Source organism: Sphaerodactylus townsendi, linkage group LG14, assembly GCF_021028975.2.
Source record: "Sphaerodactylus townsendi isolate TG3544 linkage group LG14, MPM_Stown_v2.3, whole genome shotgun sequence".
NCBI classification, from domain to species: domain Eukaryota; kingdom Metazoa; phylum Chordata; class Lepidosauria; order Squamata; family Sphaerodactylidae; genus Sphaerodactylus; species Sphaerodactylus townsendi.
The window spans coordinates 42,343,552-42,364,675 of record NC_059438.1 but is presented as its reverse complement, the minus strand read 5'-3'; the positions used below and the strand labels follow the sequence as shown (position 1 = coordinate 42,364,675).

The window sequence follows — 21,124 nt, the reverse complement described above, 5'->3', positions numbered from 1 at the left end:
GGCATCGTCAGAGGATGCCAGCCACAGATACAGCTGAAACGTCAGGAGAAAACGCTACTAGAACACGGCCTTACAGCCCGGAAACTAAACACCACCCCAATGACAGATTCTGCTTCCTGCAAAATACAGTTTTGCTCTGAAATAGGACAGTCCTTCCTTATTCTTTGATTCCAGGCTTCTCCACAGATTTTGGATGGTGACAGTCCTCTGTGGTGTGCTCCAGGGTCCTCCCCTGGACTTCAGGCCTTTTCACTGTCCAAGAGCAGAGCCAAGTGCACCTTGTGACCCATAATGCTCATTTTATATCCATTCTCCCAGAAGGAATTTTTACAGATTGAGATTATTACAGCCACTGTCCAGAATGCAGCGTTGCAAACCACGTTCCCTTCACATGCTGCAAATTGCTTTTGAAATTGAATCTCACTTGGTGTCAAAAACAGTTTGCCACATGGGATGGAGGTCTGCTGATTGAGAAAACGTGCACATCCATCTCTTGAGGCACAGAACAATTTCTGTAGCTTGGGGGATCCTGTCATTGTTTTCATTGTTTTCATTGAGGGACAGCCACCACTGTGGTAGTAAGTAGATAACAGTATCCTTTAGCTGGGCCGCCTATGAAACATATTGGAGAACATTCTTTGAAATTCCAGTTTTCCAAAAATAATTTCTTGTATAATACAAAATTAAAAATAAACCCCTATTTTAAGGAGGCCTATCCCAGGTTTCGACAGTTCCCAGGCACCTGCTCACCCTGAGACCTAGAATTTAATTGCAGCATCTAGTATTTTCAGCAATGAATTTATGATGGCAATATCTAAAGTTATGCCATATTATTTATATACTACAATGCTTTTGTCAGATTTCAGCTTAATTATTTTTAAAAGCTGAAGAGCTTAACAATAGTTTTATGGGGGCAATAGTGAGAAAAATATTGTCATAAAAATATAAAACCCTGCAAACTGAAAAAATGTATCTGACAGCTACGTTTCTGAGCTGCTTCTGGAGCCAAAGATACCCTGTTTCCCCGAATATAAGACATCCCCTAAAAATAAGACGCAGTAGAGGTTTTGCTGAAGTGTGAAATATAAGGCATCCCCCGAAAGTAAGACATAGCAAAGTTTTTGTTTGGAAGCATACCTGACGAACAGAACACAGAAAAATAAGACATCCCCTGAAAATAAGACATAGCGCATCTTTGGGAGCAAAAATTAATATAAGACACTGTCTTATTTTCGGGGAAACACGGTACTTTTCCAAGGCCTGCTTTGGCCTTTGAACTATTCTGTTCGTTAGGGGTCCTCGCAACGAGGAAGGAGGCTCTCCTTCAGTTTTGAAGACCTGTGACTCAGGCAAGTTGTAGCCACTGAGCCACAGACCCTCCTCCAGGGCTGGAGCAAAGGGAAACTGTGCCCGGGGCACACATATGTCCTGCACCCCTGCCACACCCCTGGAACTCCCCCACCACACCCCCATCCTGGTGCACACTCTGTGTGTCATGCACCCCCTGTCCCCTTGGCGCTACGCCACTGCCCTCCTCTACCATTGTGTGCTGGCATATTTATAAGCACTTCAGCTTCTATGTACATCTGCAAGCTGGTGCACCTGCTTGATGATAGATAGTTTAGATTTGTGCCTTGTGGTTTCTTATCCTATTTTGCTGCACATAGGGCATTTGTACCACAGATAAAGAGTGAATAAAGGCAAACAGAGAACAAAACTGATGAGGGTATCAAAACACTTGAACGCGTAACAGTGATATTGTAGCACAGATACATGCCAGACGGTGGTGGATTCCACACAGCAGATGCATAAGAGGTGTCGTTTTCCTTTCTCCCGCTCGCATTTGTGCCCTTCGCCCATTAAGGCAGCGATTGGGGCTCATGCAAACAGTCTGAGTTGCTTTCTTTTTTCATTTTTGTTAAAGCATCTGGAGACCTTCATTGAAATTTCTTAGGTTACAGAATAAGAGATCAGATTTCTCTCATTTTTGGTGAGGATCCTCACCAAAATCTTGTAGTGCGTGACAGAAGCTGGTAGAATCTCCTGGAGCTTTCCATTGGGATATACAATAGGACACAGAAGTCAATGAAGAAGCAAGCCTTTATTGGCATAGACAACAGTACAACAGTAATAAAAACAGATTAAAAAGCATATACAATACAGGTCGAAGGAAATCTACTGGCGTTTAGTAATTTCCAGGAGAAAGTCTGCCACTATCATACAGAGAAGGATCAGGGTTGTCCAACAAGTAGTGTAATCTAATTAAATCGGGGAGATGGGGTAAATGTAAAGGAGTAAGATTCACATACTTGGATCTGATTTCCTTGAATCTGGGACAGTGTAGTAATTGGTGGGCCAGAGATTCAACTGAGCCATCGTTGCATGGGCACAATCTTTTAGCCTTTTCTTGCTTATTAAATCTGCCATGTAACAAGGCGGAAGGCATAACATTAAACCTGGCGAGCATTATGGCTCTCCTTTGAACAGGGTTTATTAAGCAATACAGGTATTGTGCCAAGTGGCCCCGTTCAAATGGGAGAGAAAAATACAGGGGGGAGCACGTACAGAAGTCAATGGCTGTTTTTGTTCCCACTGGCCCATTACACTCTTTCTAGGAAATTCAATTGCAAAATACATTACATCTGCCTAGAATAAAGAAAAGCTTAACAAAATCTGTGTGGAGCATTTCCCCTGTAACTCCACAAAGTGACATGGTATGCACCAGGGGTCTTCAACCTGCTGCTCTCCAGATGTGCATGGACTACAATTCCCATTAGCCCCTGCCAACATGGCCAATTGTATACACAGATTGCTCTTGCAGTCCTTGTTGAATGACCAAAAAGGTTGATGGATGGGCATGGCAAATTGACCTGCTCCATGATAGAGAAGAACGCTCATGCAGTTCCTTAAGATTAAAACAGCATCGAGTTGCTTTCACGCCTTCGCACAGAGATGCTTTTCTCTCTTTTTTATAATTCCCTGCACCACATGTGTGTAGCTGCGCAGGCATCCAGAAATGAACCCCCACAGCCATGTTGATTGTCCCACAATCCAATCGGCTCCACCTGCATAGCTGTGCATGTGCAACACGCAAAAGAAAGAAAAAGGAAAAGGACATCCCTGCAATGGCTGAGCAATAGTGGCATAGGAGGTTAAGAGCTCATGTGTCTAATACATACAGTCCATGTTTCTTAGGCTTGTCTGGCCTCTAATCTAGAGGAACCGGGTTTGATTCTCCGCTCTGCCGCCTGAGCTGTGGAGGCTTATCTGGGGAATTCAGATTAGCCTGTGCACTCCCACACTCGCCAGCTGGGTGACCTTGGGCTAGTCACAGTTCTTCGGAGCTCTCTCAGCCCCACCCACCTCACGGGGTGTTTGTTGTGAGGGGCGAAGGGCCAGGAGATTGTCAGCCCCTTTGAGTCTCCTGCAGGAGAGAAAGGGGGCATATGAATCCAAACTCTTCTTCTTCTTCTTCTTCTTCTTCTTCAATATTGAACATGTTTCTGTAGCTCTCTATGGCGGTCCTATTCACTGCCACAGGGAGCAAACTTGCTCGAGGGATTTTGTACACTGCCGGGCACTAAGAGAATCTGCCCACAACCTGCTGGGCGACCGGCACAGAATGGCAACAAATGGGTGGGTTCTCCCTGACAGTGGGCGGCAGGGAACTGAAAGGGAACGGGTGGAAGGGATGGAAATAAAACAGCTCCTTCCTGTTGTGTTTGCAGTGGGAGCGCCTCCCATTCAGGACTGTGCAAAAGAGTCGCTGGTTTAGCGATTTTCAAAAATCCCGGGCTAGGGGAGTGAAATTGGTCCAATTCATTTTGGAAATGAGATCTGTGCAAAGTCCCCTGCCCCCCAACGGTTTATACAATGTCCAATCTTATCTCTCTCTTTTTGATAAATTGACAAACTAGGGTCGTTTCCCCACTTACCTGGGTGAGGGGTCGCTGCGCGCTACTCCCAGTACGCATCATTTCTGACGCGCGCCCGGGCTTCCCCACAACCCCGCGCTCTGTGCAGGGTCATCAAAAGGCACTGTTTCAAAAGGCGCCAGGATTGTCACGCACTGAGGGGGCGCGACAGCGGCAGCGTCGGGGTGGCTGCGTTGTCGCTGCCCCTGTAATGGGGAGTGCCGGGGGACCCCGCACTACTTGCCTACAGTAGCGCGGGGCAGAAGGTAAGTGGGAAAACACTATTGGTAGATGAAGGGAATGCTGTGGACGTAGCATACCATGATTTTAGTAAAGCGTTTGACAAGGTGCCTAATATTCTCGCAAGTAAGCCACTGAAATGTGGGCTAGACAACGCTACTATTAGATGGATTTGTAATTGGTTGACTGATTGAACTCCAAGGGTGCTCATTAATGGCTCATCTTCATCCTGGAGAGAAGTGACTAATGAGGTGCCGCAGGGTTCTGGCCTGGGCCCAGGGCGAGTCAATAGTTTTATCAGTGACTTGGATGATGGAATGGAGGGCTCGTCAATCAAATTTGCAGCTGTCACCAAATTAGGAAGGGCAGCTAATATCCCCGAGAACAGAGTCAGAATTCAAAATGTCTTCTTCTTTAGCCTTTATTTGCCATAAAACAAATAGAATTAAATCATATCAAAAATACAAAAATTATAATAAAAGCAGTAGTGGCGTAGGAGGTTACAAGTTCGTGTATCTGATCTGGAGGTTTGATTCCCAGCTCTGCTGCCTGAGCTGTGGAGGCTTATCTGGGGAATTCAGAGTAGCCTGTACACTCCCACACATGCCAGCTGGGTGACCTTGGGCTAGTCACAGCTTCTCGGAGCTCTCTCAGCCCCACCCACCTCACAGGGTGTTTGTTGTGAGGGGGGAAGGGCAAGGAGATTGTCAGCCCCTTTGAGTCTCCTACAGGAGAGAAAGGGGGGGATATAAATCCAAACTCCTCCTCCTCCTCCTCCTCCTCCTCCTCCTCCTCTTCTTCTTCTTCTTCTTCTTCTTCTTCTTCTTCTTCTTCTTCTTCTTCTTCTTCTTCTTCTTCTTCTTCTTCTTTTTTACAGGTACAAAAGATATGGCATGAATGTAGACTATTGGTTATACATCACTTCCAATTAAAAAAAATGTGCTACCAATTCACAAGTTGTGAGATCAGAATTGTCCAGTAAGAAAAGGAGTCTCCATGAAGCATCCATTTCATTAGGTATCAGAGAAAACATATTAGAATATTTTAATCTAATATTTGCGGACTTAGGGCAGCAGGAACAATTGATGTATCAGTGTTTCAATTTGTTGTTCATTACAAGATCACACCCTTTTGCTCATTTCTAAGTGGTTAAATCTACCACGCAATAAAGCAGAGGGGAAGACATTAAAGCGAACAAGTGTAAAGGCTCTTCTCTGATTAAAACTAGTTAAAAGGTACAGGTAGGGAGCCTTCCTATTTTGATGTAAAGGAATTGAGAGATGTAGGGGTGAACAAGTTTTCTTCGCAGCCCTGATTAAATTGATCCATTCTCTTTCCAAAAATTTTTTGTCTTAGTAAATTATAGGATTCTAAACTGGATAGAAGGAAAAGAGAGTCGAGAGGTATGTCAAGTGATTCGATCTTTCTCTCTGTTAGAGAAAACCATGGATTAGCCTGGGTGTCAGATAAAAGTAGCGAGTGCTCATTATGTGAAAAATGTAGGCAAAGCCAGAATTTGAAAGCTCTCGATCAGGCCCTATAAACTAATGATTTTTGACCCAGTTCTAAGCAAACGGGCGCATAGGGTACGCAGCTCAGAAGGCCCATAATTTTACGGAAAAATTTGGACTGGACCGTGTTCAGAGAGTCGTCAACTGCCTGTAGCCAAATGGGAACTCCATTTAGTAGTTGCGCTTCTATCTTTGAATTAAATTTTTTTAATGCTGCCGGTACAAGGGAGTGGCCCTTTCCATAGAAAAAGCATGCAATAGCAGAATAACTTTGGGTAGCAGCTGCAATAGCAGGTTTTTTTGTGGGGTAACCAGGAAAGGTTGTAAGAAAAAAGAATTCCGAGATATTTGTATCGTTTAACCTGCTCCACTGGCACAAGAAGGCCAATGAAATTTTGGGCTGAATCAATAGGAGTATAGTGTCAAGATCAAGGGATGTAATTGTGCCTCTCTATTCTGCATTGGCTAGACCTCACATGTAATATCATGTACAATTCTGGGCACCGCAATTCAAGAAGGATATTGACAAGCTGGAACGGGTCCAGAGGAGGGCAACCAAAATGGTAAAAGGTCTGGAATCCATGCCTTACAGCAACGATGGCGAACCTTTTCGAGACCGAGTGCCCAAATTGCAACCCAAAACCCACTTATTTATCCCCAAGTGCCAACACAGCAATTTAACGTGAATACTGAGGTTTTTGTTTAGAAAAAAACGGTTGGCTCCGAGGCCCTCGTTACTCAGGAGTAAGCTTGGTGACGGCAACCATGCAATGCTTTGAATGGGTGAATCACGACCCTAGGAGGGTTTACTCAGAAGCAAGCCCCATTGCCAGCAACCGAGCTTACTCTCAGGTAAAGGATTGTGCTTTAGTTTAACAGCACTTAACAGGGTTACCTACACTACTTTCCCAAAACCAGGTCTTAGGTTTAATGCTAATAATCAAGCCCAGCGGCCCAGGCCAGCCTAGATGTGTGGAGGGGGCACTCTGTTTGCTCGTGCCCACAGAGAGGGCTCTGAGTGCCACCTCTGGCACCCATGCCATAGGTTCGCCATCACTGCCCTACGGCTTAGGGAGCTGGGGATGTTAAGTCTGGAGAAGCAAAGGTTAAGGGGGGACATGATAGCTATGTTTAAATATCTGAAGGGGTGCCATGTCGAAGAGGGAGCGAGCTTGTTTTCTGCTGCCTCAGAGACTAGGGCCAGGAGTCATGGATTCAAGATGCAGGAAAAGAGATTCCACCTAAACATTAGGAAGAACTTCCTGACTGTCAGGGCTGTTCGACAGTGGGATTCACTTCCTCGGAGAGTGGTGCAGTCTCCTTCTTTGGAGGTTTTTAAACAGGCTGGATGAACAGTGCTTTGATTGTGTGTTCCTGCTTTGCAGGGGGTTGGACTTGATGGCCCTTGGGGGTCTCTTCTGGCTCTGTGATTCTGTGATTCGACACTTGCTATATTTGACCTGCGGGGAATCCACCAATGTTGGGTTAAAAATTCAGAAAGAAAAGAGACGTGAATAGAGGATTTGATTGTTTTCTTTCCCAATAAAAACTGTCCCATTACTCTGCTCTCTCCAGCTCCAAACCAGATCGAAGTTCTGTTGTGTACAGTTGTATTAAAGGAGGAAATGAGATTTTAAAGGATTGTGGCTTGGAGTTTTTTTATACTTATTCTCGACTTCGCCATTATTCTCGGAGTTCACACCGCACAGCTTGGTTCGAGCTGCAGTTTCTTTTCTTACTCCTGGGTAGATTGTTTTCTGCTCAATTGAGCTCTCTGGCTGGTAGGGCAGTTTCCTGAAATAACTTGGTTTGATGGATAGTGCCAAAGAGGAAGTGGATGACCCAATATTCCCCTGAAAGGTATTTGAGAGATAGAAGCCAAGTAAATCTGCAGAGGCCAATTTGCTGGTAGTCCCCGGCCCCTCATCAATACGGCTGGCCCCGTCCTGGTGGAATGCTTTACCATCTGCTGTCCGGGCCCTGCGGGACCTTGGTGAGTTCCGCAGGGCCTGTAAGACCGAGTTATTCCACCGGGCCTTTGGGGATGCCAGCCGCAGACTGCCTGCCCCCTCTGTAGCCCCCACGACAGTTTTGCCATCTTCAGCATTGCCTGATACCATCCATTTTTGGGCAATGCTGGCCCCCCTGGCCTTTGGGTTGGGCGCCATCTGTGCATGCATTTGGGCATGTATTTTTATTCGTACTCTCTGGAATTGCTGCTATAATGTATTTTAATGTATTTTAATGTTTTATCGTTATATTGTATTTTATGAGACCTTATATTGTATTTGTTTTATGTCTCATTGTACACCGCCCAGAGCCCTTCGGGGGTTGGGCGGTCTATTAAGCCGAATAATAATAATAATAATAATAATAATAATAATAATAATAATAATAATAATAATAATAATAATAATAATAATAATAATAATAATAATAATAATAATAATAAATCCCATCTGGAAATGTACACATGGTTTTAAGGTCAGAGCCTCAACTCCACGTGAAGACCCTGTGGATGATTTTTAAAAGAGGAGTCTGAAAATGTGTTCCTTTTTTCTGCCTTCTGTAATTCCATTCACTGTCTTGCTGAAGAGTTACGTCGTTTTATTCATTCAAAGGCCAGGCTAATGAGCTATTTCAAAATGGAACCTCTTTACTGAGAAGCATCTTCTACTGATTTCAGTAAATCATTCTGAGTATGTGTTGGTTAGGCAGAGGGTAGTATCCAGATGTTCAGGGTGCTGTTGAGAAATTAGCCATGCTGCCTGAGACAGAGGCCGTTTTCGCACAGCCACGCTGGGGGTCGGGTCGGCGTACATGACGCTGACCCAACCCCCCTGGGACCGTTCGCACGAACGGTCCGGGAAACTACCGGGAAGACGGCGCTGCGCCATCGCCTGATTGACGTACCCTCCCTGCGACCATCCGGTGCATCGCCGAGGCCAGGGGACACGCCCCCCTGCCCTGCGCGACCGCTCCGGAGTCGCAGGGCAGGGGGGCATGTCCCCCAGCCTCGGCGACGCGCCGGATGGTCACAGGGAAGGTAAGTCGATTGGGAAAGGGGGAAGGGATGGCGCCTTCCAGCCGCTGCCATTCGCACGGCAGCAGTTGGAAGCCGCTGCTTCCCAAAAACCTCACTCGGGGAATGAGGTTGGGAAACAACGGCTTCGCGCCGCGGCTGCGAAACAGCTGCGCCCCCCATGTGAACAGCTCCCTGGAAATGGCGTTTTTGCCATCCCCAGGGCACTGTATTAGGCCCGCACGGAAAGGGCCAGATAGTAGAGAGACTGGTGCCTTTAAATAAGTAGTAGAGAGGCTGCCCTTTTAAATGCTGGCATGAAATGCACATGATTTTGGCATGGGTTACTCCAAAGGGATGCAAGGCTGAGGGTGGGGTTTGCTGTTTGTCTGCAGCATTTGAGCATACAATATTCCTATGTAGCTGAAGCCATAATCCGCTGCATTGATTCACTATATCCATCATGGCAAGTTCCCAAATTGCAGGCCCTGAAAAGCTTTCCCCTTACAATGTTTATTAGACCAGCTTCTTTCTGTTTCACTTGGCAGAGGCAATTTGCTTGCTTTCTTGTCCTGAGGTCATATTGACTCCCTGTATTTTCTAAGGGTCATATTTACTGTATTTGCTATAAAGGAGAGGACATGAGTGCCCCCTTCTAAAAATTTTATGTGACCCACCATTTTTATCCTGAACTTAGCTGTAGCTTGTGTACAAGGGTAAGGTGAACGCCTCTCTTTTTTTATGGTGTACCTGGAAAACTAGCCCTGCATTTGGAGTAAATACTGTAACTGCTGTTTTTTTCAGGGGAGAGTAGAAGGGATTGGTTTTGGTAAGCAAAGGTGATTGAGATGCATTCCTAGCTCAATGTAATTGCTACAAGATATATGTAACCACCCTGCTGTATGTTACCACTGCCATTCTGGGGCATTCTTCCCTTGATCTTTACTTTATGGCTTCACACACTGGGTAGATAACTCGGCTTTCCCCTGACACTTTGATCTCATGAGAACTGGAATTTTTTCTGTTTTCTCATGGGGGCAGGATGCCAGGTGGCTCTCTATCTCTACCTTGGGGCACCTTAGCTCCAAATTAACTCTTTCTCACATTCCTTGGAAAAAATGGGAGGGGGGACTATCCTCGGAACAAAGGGGACAGCAAAAGCCAGTTTCACCAGAACTGACTTGGTCCAGGCGGGTGCTTCGATGCCTATCAATAAACGCTACTGATCAACAATACAGAGTCTGTTTATTGCTTCAAGAGTCGAGACCTAACATTTAGACTACTTGATAGCCTTTTGAAAAGTGACAGAATGCAAAGTCTGACCTCAACCGAAAACATCCCGGTTTTTAGTCGAATCAATGTATTTGATACACATTTGAGTACCATCAGAAGATACCTGAGAAATTTAGTCAATGGGACTAAATGGGGAGGAGCCATAGCGTACCAATTTGGCTTTAAGCATCTTAAGGACCACTGGTATTGAAAAAGCCACCAGTATAAATTATATTGTCGAAGGCTTTCACGGCCGGAATCACTGGGGTGCTGTGTGGTTTCCGGGCTGTCTGGCCGTGTTCTAGCAGCATTCTCTCCTGACGTTTCGCCTGCATCTGTGGCTGGCATCTTCAGAGGATCTGATAGTAGGAATGGAAAGCAAGTGGAGTATGTATACTGTGAGGTCAAAAGGTGAGGCCCTCTGAATAGAGTAGCCTGGTATGTGAGTCACAAAGAAGTCTGTAGCCTGGGAGTAACAATGAAGATAGCAAGGTGAAGGCCTGTTACTCCCAGGCTACAGACTTCTTTGTGACTCACATACCAGGCTACTCTATTCAGAGGGCCTCACCTTTTGACCTCACAGTATATACACTCCACTTGCTTTCCATTCCTACTATCAGATCCTCTGAAGATGCCAGCCACAGATGCAGGTGAAACGTCAGGAGAGAATGCTGCTAGAACACGGCCATACAGCCCGGAAACCACACAGCACCCCAGTATAAATTATGTTTTTTGTTGGCCTTGCACCCGAGTCTGTCATTGTATTATGGGGGATTGTTTTGGAGCCTCAGGTCTGCGCCACAACCCCAATATATTTGAAGTTTCAGACTTGTTCTGTCTTTTTTCCCTGCAGTTGCCAGCATCTCATCTTGGGGCTTTTCCCAAAGGCAAGGATTTTAGGTTTGGGTAGTTAATTGTTAGTTGTTGCAGTTCACAAAGGTGAGCCAGCTTATTTATGGCCCTCCTCAGGCCGGCCAGTCCATAACAACTGGAGTGCCAAAGGTTCGCCATCACGGCAGGCTATGACATCACCCCTTGGGTCAGTAATGCACAGGGGACCACTTGCACAGGGGGACTACCTTTAAGAGAAATCTCTTAAAGGTAGGGGGGGGGGGGGGGTGGGGGGGGGGGGGGGTCGGTGCGGGGGGGGGGGGGGGGGGGGGGCGGGCGGGGTGGGGGGGGGGGGGGGTGGGGGCGGGGGGGGGTGGAATTGTAGTCCATAACATCTGGAGTGCCAAAGGTTTGCCACCACTTACCACAACCTTTACCAGGCAAGTTTGATGGTATGTGTAATGGTGTGTGTGTGTGTGTGTGTGTGTGTGTGTGTGTGTGTGTGTGTGTGGGGGGGGTGTGTTGATTCTCAGCACAGCCCGGCTTTGGCCTTTGACTGAATTTCCAGGACTTCGAGGCGCGATGGGCCAGAAGCGGCGGCTATTACTCTGGTAGAGGCCTTATCTCACAGAAAGAGATGTGAATGCCGTTCCCATGAGAATGGGACTGGGGAAACCGGGAGGGGGATGGGACGGAAAAGTTTATAACCTGTGGTTCTGGCGGGAGACTTCATTCCTGTCACGTCGTGTACGTGAGCTTTCTAAGATGTCTGAATAAACGGTCTTTCAATCCAAAAAGCCTTTTATTTCTGCTCTATGGAATTCCTTACAGTGTCCACACTCTAGTCAGAGAGAGTTAAAGCTCTGTGTGAGCACGGCAGAACGTGTTGAGGGAATTAGTCAGTGTGTTGGAGGGTATACAGAGAAAGTCAAAGCCTCAGTAAACTATTAGACAAAATCAAGACAGAGTGAACTATGAGAGAGAAGCTATCAAAAAGTGTCAGAGTGAATTTATGTTGAGTGAAGCCCTCAAAGTATTTGTAGCCTCAGTGTGATTTTATTTTATTTTGTAAATGTTTTGCTTGAAACCTTGAAGTTACCTATCAGTTATCAATCAAATCTTATTTGTTTGAAGGAATATTGGAAACCCCCCCCCCTATTTTCCTAAGGACCGTGTAAGCCATCCGCTTTGCCTTACAAGCTCATACACAGTACCACAAGGAGATAAAGGGGGGAGCGGGAGTGGAATTTACATCCCTGGTGGAAGCTACCAGTGGTGTAGTCGTTAAGAGAGGGTATACTCTAATCTGGAGGAACTGGGTTTGATTCCCCGTTCTGCCGCCTGAGCTATAGAGGTTTATCTGGGGAATTCAGATTAGCCTGTGCACTCCAACACACATGCCAGCTGGGTGACCTTGGGCTAGTCACAGTTCTTCTGAGCTCTCTCAGCCCACCTACCTCACAGGGTGTTTGTTGTGAGGGGGGAAGGGCAAGGAGTTTGTAAGCTCCTTTGAGTCTCCTTTAGGAGAGAAAGGGGGGATATAAATCCAACTCTTCTTCTACCACCATATGGAGAAGGATTAAAGGAACAAATATAAGTTGGCACTTATATGGTTTTTTATAAAGAAAACACAGTTGGTGGCCACGGGTAGGAGGGTCATCGCATTGTGCTTTGCCACTGCTTTCCCCGGCCATCTACGGTTTACTCCCCTTAAGCTGACTACTCTTCTGACTAACCTTGGCAGGATGAGTCCAACTTGAGCCAGTTACCTGAAACTGGACTCTGTGGCCAGATTGTGAGCAGAGTTTTGACTACAATGCTCCAGCTTCCCATGCTGCACCATGGCCCTTCCTGATTCTTGTTTATTGTTATTTATTTATTTATTTATTTTTTAAACTTATATACCGCCAAAGGGCTCTGGACGGTGAACAACATAAAATTCAATGCAAATAAACATAAAATCAAATATCAGTTAACCACTAAATACGTAAGTTAAAAGCAGCAATTCATACATAATATAATATAACAATTCCCGCTAAATCCCTCTTAGACCCTCCCGAGAGGGGAGAGGAAGGGTGGGTCCTACAGGTGGTAGTGGACCTTATACATAAAATGGGGGGAGGGGGAGGGGGTGGGTCCTACAGATGGTGTTTTTAATGTGTTTTAAATAGTGAATTAGTTTTTAAATGTTTTTTTTTGTGACTGTTAGTTGTTTTGGGACTCATTGGTGTGCCCGAAACGGGATAAAAATGTAATCAACAAATCTCAGCTTCCTTCCTTTCTTTTTTTTAACCAGAAAGTCTCCCTGTGCCCAAATAAAAAAGCTTGGAAGGTTAGCAAGTCCACTTGATTAAATCTCTTTTTATCTGTGAATATATTTTCTGAGGGTTTAGTGCCCTCCTAACAATGCTTTCCAGTGTGTAAGGCCTGTTCAATAGGCCTGAAAAGGATTCTGGGTCTGCTTAGGATGGCATAGTTCAGGAGTTTGCAACCTGTGGCTCTCCAGATGTTCATGGACTACAAATCCCATCAGCCCCTGCCAGCATGGCATAATTCAGTGGTGGCGAACCTTTGGCACTCCAGATGTCATGGACTACAATTGTAGTCCATGACATCTGGAGGGCTGATGGGAATTGTAGTCCATAACATCTGGAGGGACTGATGGGAATTGTAGTCCATAACATCTGGAGTGCCAAAGGTTCGCCACCACGGGCATAGTTAATTGTCTCCTGTCTTACGGCTCAAGTATGGAAAATTGTACTTTTGTCAGTCCAACCAAGCTGCAAGTAATTGTTTGATACCCTTAGAGTGCTTCCATGTGAGTTGCCACTTTTCTCTTGTAGTGTAGATTTGCAAGCATTCCCATTCAGAAGAACCGCAAATACTCACAGGTGTGCATTTTTGATATACCTCTTTTCCAGCAATGCAACAAGAAAGTTTCTGCTTTGCTCATGTGGTTTTTGAAGACATCGGGAGTCGTCGCGAACCGCCCCTGGCCACGGATTGCACTCACTTTGATAACAACAGCTATAATATTAACGATGGCTATCTTTAATATGGTAAGCTTTATAAGATTTCGTTATTCATCCTGCTATACCTCTTCACCCTTCCAGCCTGTCTGTATGAAGTTTGAAATCTACCACAGATGATAGTTTCACTGGTGAGAGATTTTTCCACTCTTTTAAAACCCCTGATATTCAGCTGGTATTCAGGATTGCTCTGAGTATGGAGGTTCTCTTTAGCCACCATGGCTGGTAGCCACTTATTGACTTATCCTTCTTTAGGAGGATAGGAGCAGCAGTGGCGTAGGAGGTTAAGAGCTCATGTATCTAATCTGGTGGAACCGGGTTTGATTCCCAGCTCTGCCGCCTGAGCTGTGGAGGCTTCTCTGGGGAATTCAGATTAGCCTGTACGCTCCCACACACGCCAGCTGAGTGACCTTGGGCTAGTCACAGCTTCTCGGAGCTCTCTCAGCCCCACCTACCTCACATGGTGTTTGTTGTGAGGGGGGAAGGAAAAGGAGATTGTAAGCCCCTTTGAGTCTCCTGCAGGAGAGAAAGGGGGGGGGGGATATAAATCCAAACTCTTCTTCTTCTTCTTCTTTATGCTACATTGCTTCAGACATTTTCTTTCCCAGCTGGCTGAATTCTGGTATTGGAACCAATCTGGGTAAAAAGGAGACAGGGAAACAGACCTCATGAATAGAAAGCCAAGACTTATTCTATGTACCAATAAGACCCATTCACTCCCACCCTGATTTTTACATGCAGGAAGCAGACACATGACATTTGCTGATGACATATTCTCTGAGCCTGTCCATTTGAACAACGTTGAGATGATAATTCATGTGTCATCCGTGTTTGGTTCTAAAGACCTGTGATTTGACCTTTCTCCTATTTCTAGCCTGCCTCTAGTTCAGTTTTCAGACAGCGTAAACAACCATGGGAGAAATGTTTGGACTGGTCTCATTTTACTGTTGCCATAGACAATTAAGGGTTGTCCAGTGTTAAAGAGCAGGGTGTGCTCTGAACGTCTCAAATAGAAAGTTTCAGCTAGGTTTACGAGGACTAGTTTTGACTCTGTGTGCAACCTGTAATTTAATCGCAGCTATCTTTTCTTTATGACAGAAAATGTTTAAAATGTAATTAATAAAGTGAAGGATTTCTCACACGTCAGGTAATATAGAAATTTCAGTGCATTGTTTACCAGGTGGATGTTAGATTTCTCCCTGATATTACTCGTATATTTTGCAAATACCCTGAGGGTATTTACCTGATGAATTGAGCTGAGACTTAGAAAAGCATATAGTGAAATGAGTCTTGTGAAGTCTTTAAGGTGCCATTGATACCCCCCCCCCCCCGGTGAATGGGCGGCCACCCTCCCCCCCATGAACAAACAATGGGAGCAGCAGTGGCGTAGGAGGTTAAGAGCTCATGTATCTGATCTGGAGGAACCAGGTTTGATTCCCCGCTCTGCCGCCTGAGCTGTGGAGGCTTATCTGGGGAATTCAGATTAGCCTGGACACTCCCACACACGCCAGCTGGGTGACCTTGGGCTAGTCACAGCTTCTCAGAGCTCTCTCAGCCCACCTACCTCACAGGGTGTTTGTTGTGAGGGGGGGAAGGGCAAGGAGATTGTCAGCCCCTTTGAGTCTCCTGCAGGAGAGAAAGGGGGGATATAAATCCAAACTCTTCTTCTTCTTCTTCTATTATGAGTTCTCCTATTTGTTCTAGTTTTTCTTGTATGATGAAGACCATTTGGCGGAATTCCTCTCCATTTTTAATTCATCAAACTCCAGTTCTCCAGACACAAGTGATCCGACTCTCTGGTATATTCAGAACAATTATTTTTTCCTACCGGTAAGTTTGCACCATATTTCTTTATTTATTTTTTTTTGGCATGTAGCCTGTGCGTTCTACTTATTGCTGAAGGAGAAATTGCTTGAGACCATTTGTATGCACACCTCCAGTGGCTGATCCCACACCAGTCCTCTCCCACCTGCATGAGTCCTCAGGTGTCGTGTTGACTATGTCGTGCAAGTGAACCTCCACCCCAGCCCCCCTCCCCAAATTGTACAGTGCAGCACCTGCCTATTAAGTGTAAAGAAGCCAGCATAGCCCTTGGGGGGTACAGCGGTTTGTCAAACTGAATTATTATTATTATTATTATTATTATTATTATTATTATTATTATTATTAATAATAATAATAATAATAATAATAATAATAATAATAATAATAATAATAATAATAATAATAATAATAATAATACATAAGAACAGCTAAGAACTGGTGGGAACATTGTCCAGAGAAAGTAATGGAAAATGAGAAGGTCAAGATCCTGTGGGACTTTAGCATCCAAACGGACAAAGTGTTGAAACACAATACACCAGACATCACTGTGATCGAGGACACGAAAGTGAGCATCATCGACATAGCAGTCCCCGGTGACAGCAGGGTCATTGAAAAAGAACACGAGAAGGTCACTAGATACCGCGATTTGAAAATCGAGCTTCAGCGTCTATGGCACAAACCAGCTGAGGTCATCCCAGTGGTAATCGGCACGCTGGGTGCCATCCCGAAAACACTAGGGCAGCACTTGAAACATCTTCGAATTGACAAAATTAACATCTGTCAAATTCAGAAGGCAGCCCTGCTGGGATCCGCACGAATACTATGCCGATACATTACAACTTCCTAGGCCTCTGGGTGAGGCTCGAATTGTAATGAAGGCCAACAACCAGCTAAAGATCTGGCAGCTGTGAAATCTACTACTACAACAACAACAACAACAACAACAACAACAACAACAACAATAATAATAATAATAATAATAATAATCTATATATATAAAAAGCTAACCGTGTATGTGTTGATGACAGGGTACCTCAGTAACTGCTGGGCCAATTCCTCTGAAAATTCCCAGCCACTATAGTCAGTCAGGCGAGAGTGTTTTCAGATGTTCACATACCTGAAATTTCATACCTGGCCCAGGTAAAAACGCCTTTTTCCTGGCGCTCCCTGGTGAAGGACAGGGAGGGGCCTGTGTGTAACTGTCACCCTTAGAATGTTCGTGCCCTTAGAATGTTCACTCAGATGGCCAAAGATGAGCAGTGGAAACAGCACATAGGCAGTAGCTCGAGTGGAAGTGAAACACATACACACACACATACGCACGAGGGAGAGGGGAGGAGGAGGAGGAGGAGAAGAAGAAGAGGAGGAGGAGGAGTTTGGATTTATATCCCCCCTTTCTCTCCTGCAGGAGACTCAAAGGGGCTGACAATCTCCTTGCCCTTCCCCCCTCACAACAAACACCCTGTGAGGTAGGTGGGGCTGAGAGAGCTCCGAGAAGCTGTGACTAGCCCAAGGTCACCCAGCTGGCGTGTGTGGGAGTGCACAGGCTAATCTGAATTCCCCAGATAAGCCTCCACAGCTCAGGCGGCAGAACGGAGAATCAAACCCCGTTCCTTCAGATTAGATACACGAGCTCTTAACCTCCACTGCCACTGAGAGGGAGGGGTGGCATCAGAGATGGGATCCAGCAGTTTCTCACAGGTTCCCGAGAGTAGGTTACTAATTATTTGTGTGTGCTGAGAGGGGGTTACTAATTGGTGATTTTGTCACGTGATTTTTGCCTTAGTTACGCCCCTTCTCTCAGAAGTAGCGCGCAGAACTTGAAGCAGTCTAGCAGGAGGTGCACCGGCGTGCGTGGCAGCCTGCGCCTGCGTGCATTCGTTTCCCACCCAAGGACCGGCAAAGCGGCTGCGTCCTTGCCACAGCCCCGCCCAGTAATGCCCCGCCCCTGGAATGGCCGGCCACGCCCCCATCGTGCCCCGCCCAGCCCCATTGGTGCTACGCCACAGTTTGAATCCCGCCACCATGGGAACCTGTTCCTAAAATTTTTGGATCCCACCACTGGGTGGCATGCAAGGGAAGAGAGGGAGGGAGACGAAAGGGACGGTGGGGGAGGCATGCAAGGGAAGAGAAGTGAGAGAGGGGAGACAGTGAGCTGTGGCATGCAAGGGAGGGGAGGCAGGGGGCCCTACATCTTGATATGACCCACGCACCCTAGCGGAGAGAAAGGGAAGGGAGGGAGGGGGAGGGGTGGCATGCAAGGGAAGAGAAGTGAGGGAGGGGAGAGAGTGAGGGGTGGCATGCAAGGGAGGGGAGGCAGGGGCCCAGCATCTTGATATGACCCACCCACCCTAGCGGAGGGAAAGGGAAGGGAGGGAGGGGGCGGGGTGGCATGCAAGGGAAGAGAAGTGAGAGAGGGGAGACAGTGAGGGGTTGCATGCAAGGGAGGGGAGGCAGGGGGCCCAGCATTTTGATATGACCCACCCACCCTAGCGGAGGGAAAGGGAAGGGAGGGAGGGGGAGGGGTGGCATGCAAAGGAAGAGAAGGGAGGGAGGGAAGAGAGTGAGGGGCGACCTGGAAGGGACGGGAAGGAGGGGCCAGGCACCCTAGATTCCCTGAATACTGCAGTTACAGTTAAGAAAACCAGGCACGCATTACTCAGGAGTAAGCTCAGTACAGCAACCATGACATACTTTGAATGGCTGCGTCGCACCCGTCAGAGGGTTTCCTCAGAAGCGACACCCATTGCCACCAACCAAACTTACTCCCAGGTAAAGGATCATGACCAGCCAGCCTAGATGTGTGGGAGGGGTGCCTTTCCATTTCCCCCCCCCCCCAAGGAATGCGGGCACACACATCATTGACATCGCACAGTATCAGGCTGCATGTTTGCATGAGCATGTACTGCTGGCCTCTGCAATTGATTTGCTGCTACTGTTCCTTTCCCATTTCACCACAATAAGCCATAGCAACGCGTGGCTGGGCCACGCTAGTAATAATAATAAAAACTGCTTGTTACTGTGACTCTAGCTTGTCAGCATGTATTTTACTCTGAAGAAAGGGGTTCCGTAGGATTCCAGCGGGATTTCAGCCTTCAAGCCCAGTCCTAACCACATTTACACTGGAGGTGGTGCTGTTTTGTATGTTACTGTGAGATTGTGTAGACTACCGTATATACTCGCGTATCAGCCGAGTTTTTCAGCCCTGTTTTAAGGCTGAAAAATGCCGCCTCGGCTCATACACGAGTCACTGCTTACCAGCCGGCTCTTCAGACCTCTGCCGAGGCTGGGGGCGTGGCCCGGACTACCTCCCTGTGGCTGCACAAGCCGCTTGTTGCTGCCCTCCTCGGAGGGTGAAGGGGAACCCTGGCTGGCTGGGCTTCTTCAAACCCAGGAGGCAGAGGGAGCTCCTTATTCGGGCAGTGACTCCCCCTGATGTCATTGCCCAAATAAGGAGCTCCCTCCACCTCCTGGCTGGGTTTGAGGAAGCCCAGGGAGCCAGGAGGTGGAGGGAGCTCCTTATTTGGGCAATGACATCAGGGGGAGTCACTGCCGGAATAAGGAGCTCCCTCCACTTACCTGCTCCCTGGGCTTCCTCAAAGCTCCTTATTTGGCCAATGACAGGGGAAGTCACTGCCCAAATAAGGAGCTCCCTCTGCCTCCCGGCTTCCCACCTTCGGCTTATACGCGAGTCAATAAGTTTTCCCAGGTTTTGGTAGTAAAATTAGGTGCCTCGGCTTATACACGGGTCGGCTTATACACGAGTATATACGGTAGTTTCCCTTGACTTTGTGCTATGCCATTGTGGTAGCATTTGACAGGACCTAAGAACCCATGTGTGAGAGGCCAACTGTTGTGTGGGTCTTTTTACTCATTGACGGCCACCTGAGGTAACAAGAGGACGGGAAGGACTTTGCCTGCCTGTAGTCTCTCAACTGTTACCCTCGCTGCATGGAATAAAATCCCAGGATAGCAGCTTCTATGCCCATGGGTATGAAGAGCTCCATTCCATCCAGTTTCAAAGAACATGTGAAAGAAGTTATTCCTCACATAGGGGAGCCAAGGCCTATGCCCACAGTCTCTGAGCTGTCGGGGTGGGGGGAGGGGGCAGTGCATGGGAAGAGGAAGCATCGCTGATGCAGTGACATCACTTCCAGGAGATTACTTAAAAACGAAGTGACTGCCCTTGTGATGTTCTAGGAATTCCCCAATCTCTATGGTAAAAAAAAAATTGGGTAATTCATTTCCTAGAGCACCGTAGGGGTTGTGATCCAGAAGTGACAATCACAGGAACTAGGCCATTGGTGCTAGCTGACTCTAAGTTCTCATTTGGTTTTCTCTCCCTTTCCTAGTATTTTATTTACAGCTGCATTCTGGGCCTGATTTCTTGTTCCGTGTTTCTTCGGATAAACCATGAGTTGAAAATGGCGGTCATGCTGGTTGCCATGGTGGCCTACAACATCATTCTTCTCCACACACACGGCTCTGTGCTGGATGACTACAGCAAGTTTTTATATACAATGGCACATCTAAAAAGGTAGGCTGAAATTTGACTTTATTTTAGTCTTACGTATTTACTAGTCATAATGATATAATGTATTTGATTTACTTATGTTGTTAGCCGCCCTGAGCCCTTCAGGGATAGGGCGGGGTACAAATTAAATTGATGATGATGATGATGATGCTTTCCCCATTCATCTGTACTTTACCCCCAACAAACTGGATACTCACTTTACTGACCTCAGAAGGATAGAAGTTTGAGCCGACTATCCAAAACTGACTTCTGTCAGAACTGAACTCAGGTCGTTAGCAGAGCTTTTGACTGCAGTATTGCAGGCTACCCCTCTGCACCATGGGGCTCTTGTTGATAATCAGCCTTTATAAAATAACAAAAAAAATGTAACACCATGGACATGAACAAAGGCTGTAACTGCAAGGCTGAAAATTATCTTGTCAGGTTTGCAGTTGTAGCGCATTCAGCCAGCCACCTCATGCCGTCAAGAGACTGTGTTCGCTGTCAAAAATTCAACTCATACAGAGTAGCAGTCTTTTCCACAAATACGGGGTTGACTTCATCCTATTAGCTGGAGCATTTGCCTCCAGTGGAAAGAACCCTCCCCTGACACAAGACACTTGGAAGAAATGGCTATTATCAAGGAGCAGCAGTGGCGTAGGAGGTTAAGAGCTCGTGTATCTAATCTGGAGGAACCGGGTTTGATTCCCAGCTCTGCCACCTGAGCTGTGGAGGCTTATCTGGGGAATTCAGAGTAGCCTGTACACTCCCACACACGCCAGCTGGGTGACCTTGGGCTAGTCACAGCTTCTCGGAGCTCTCTCAGCCCCACCTACCTCACAGGGTGTTTGTTGTGAGGGGGGAAGGGCAAGAGATTGATCAATGCCCCTGCTTGAGTCTCCTGCAGGAGAGAAAGGGGGGATATAAATCCAAACTCCTCCTCCTCATCCTCCTCCTCCTCCTCTTCT

At 46.7% G+C, this 21,124-nt stretch overlaps 1 protein-coding gene across 1 annotated transcript in view; it reads left to right on the top strand.

The window, feature by feature from the left end:
• Positions 1 to 21,124, top strand: part of ADCY2 (adenylate cyclase 2) — a 136,912-nt gene that overhangs the window by 86,019 nt on the left and 29,769 nt on the right. The window contains 3 exon segments of the mRNA XM_048515881.1: positions 13,712 to 13,849; positions 15,524 to 15,649; positions 19,996 to 20,180. Of these exon segments, the coding sequence (XP_048371838.1) occupies positions 13,712 to 13,849; positions 15,524 to 15,649; positions 19,996 to 20,180 (449 nt within the window).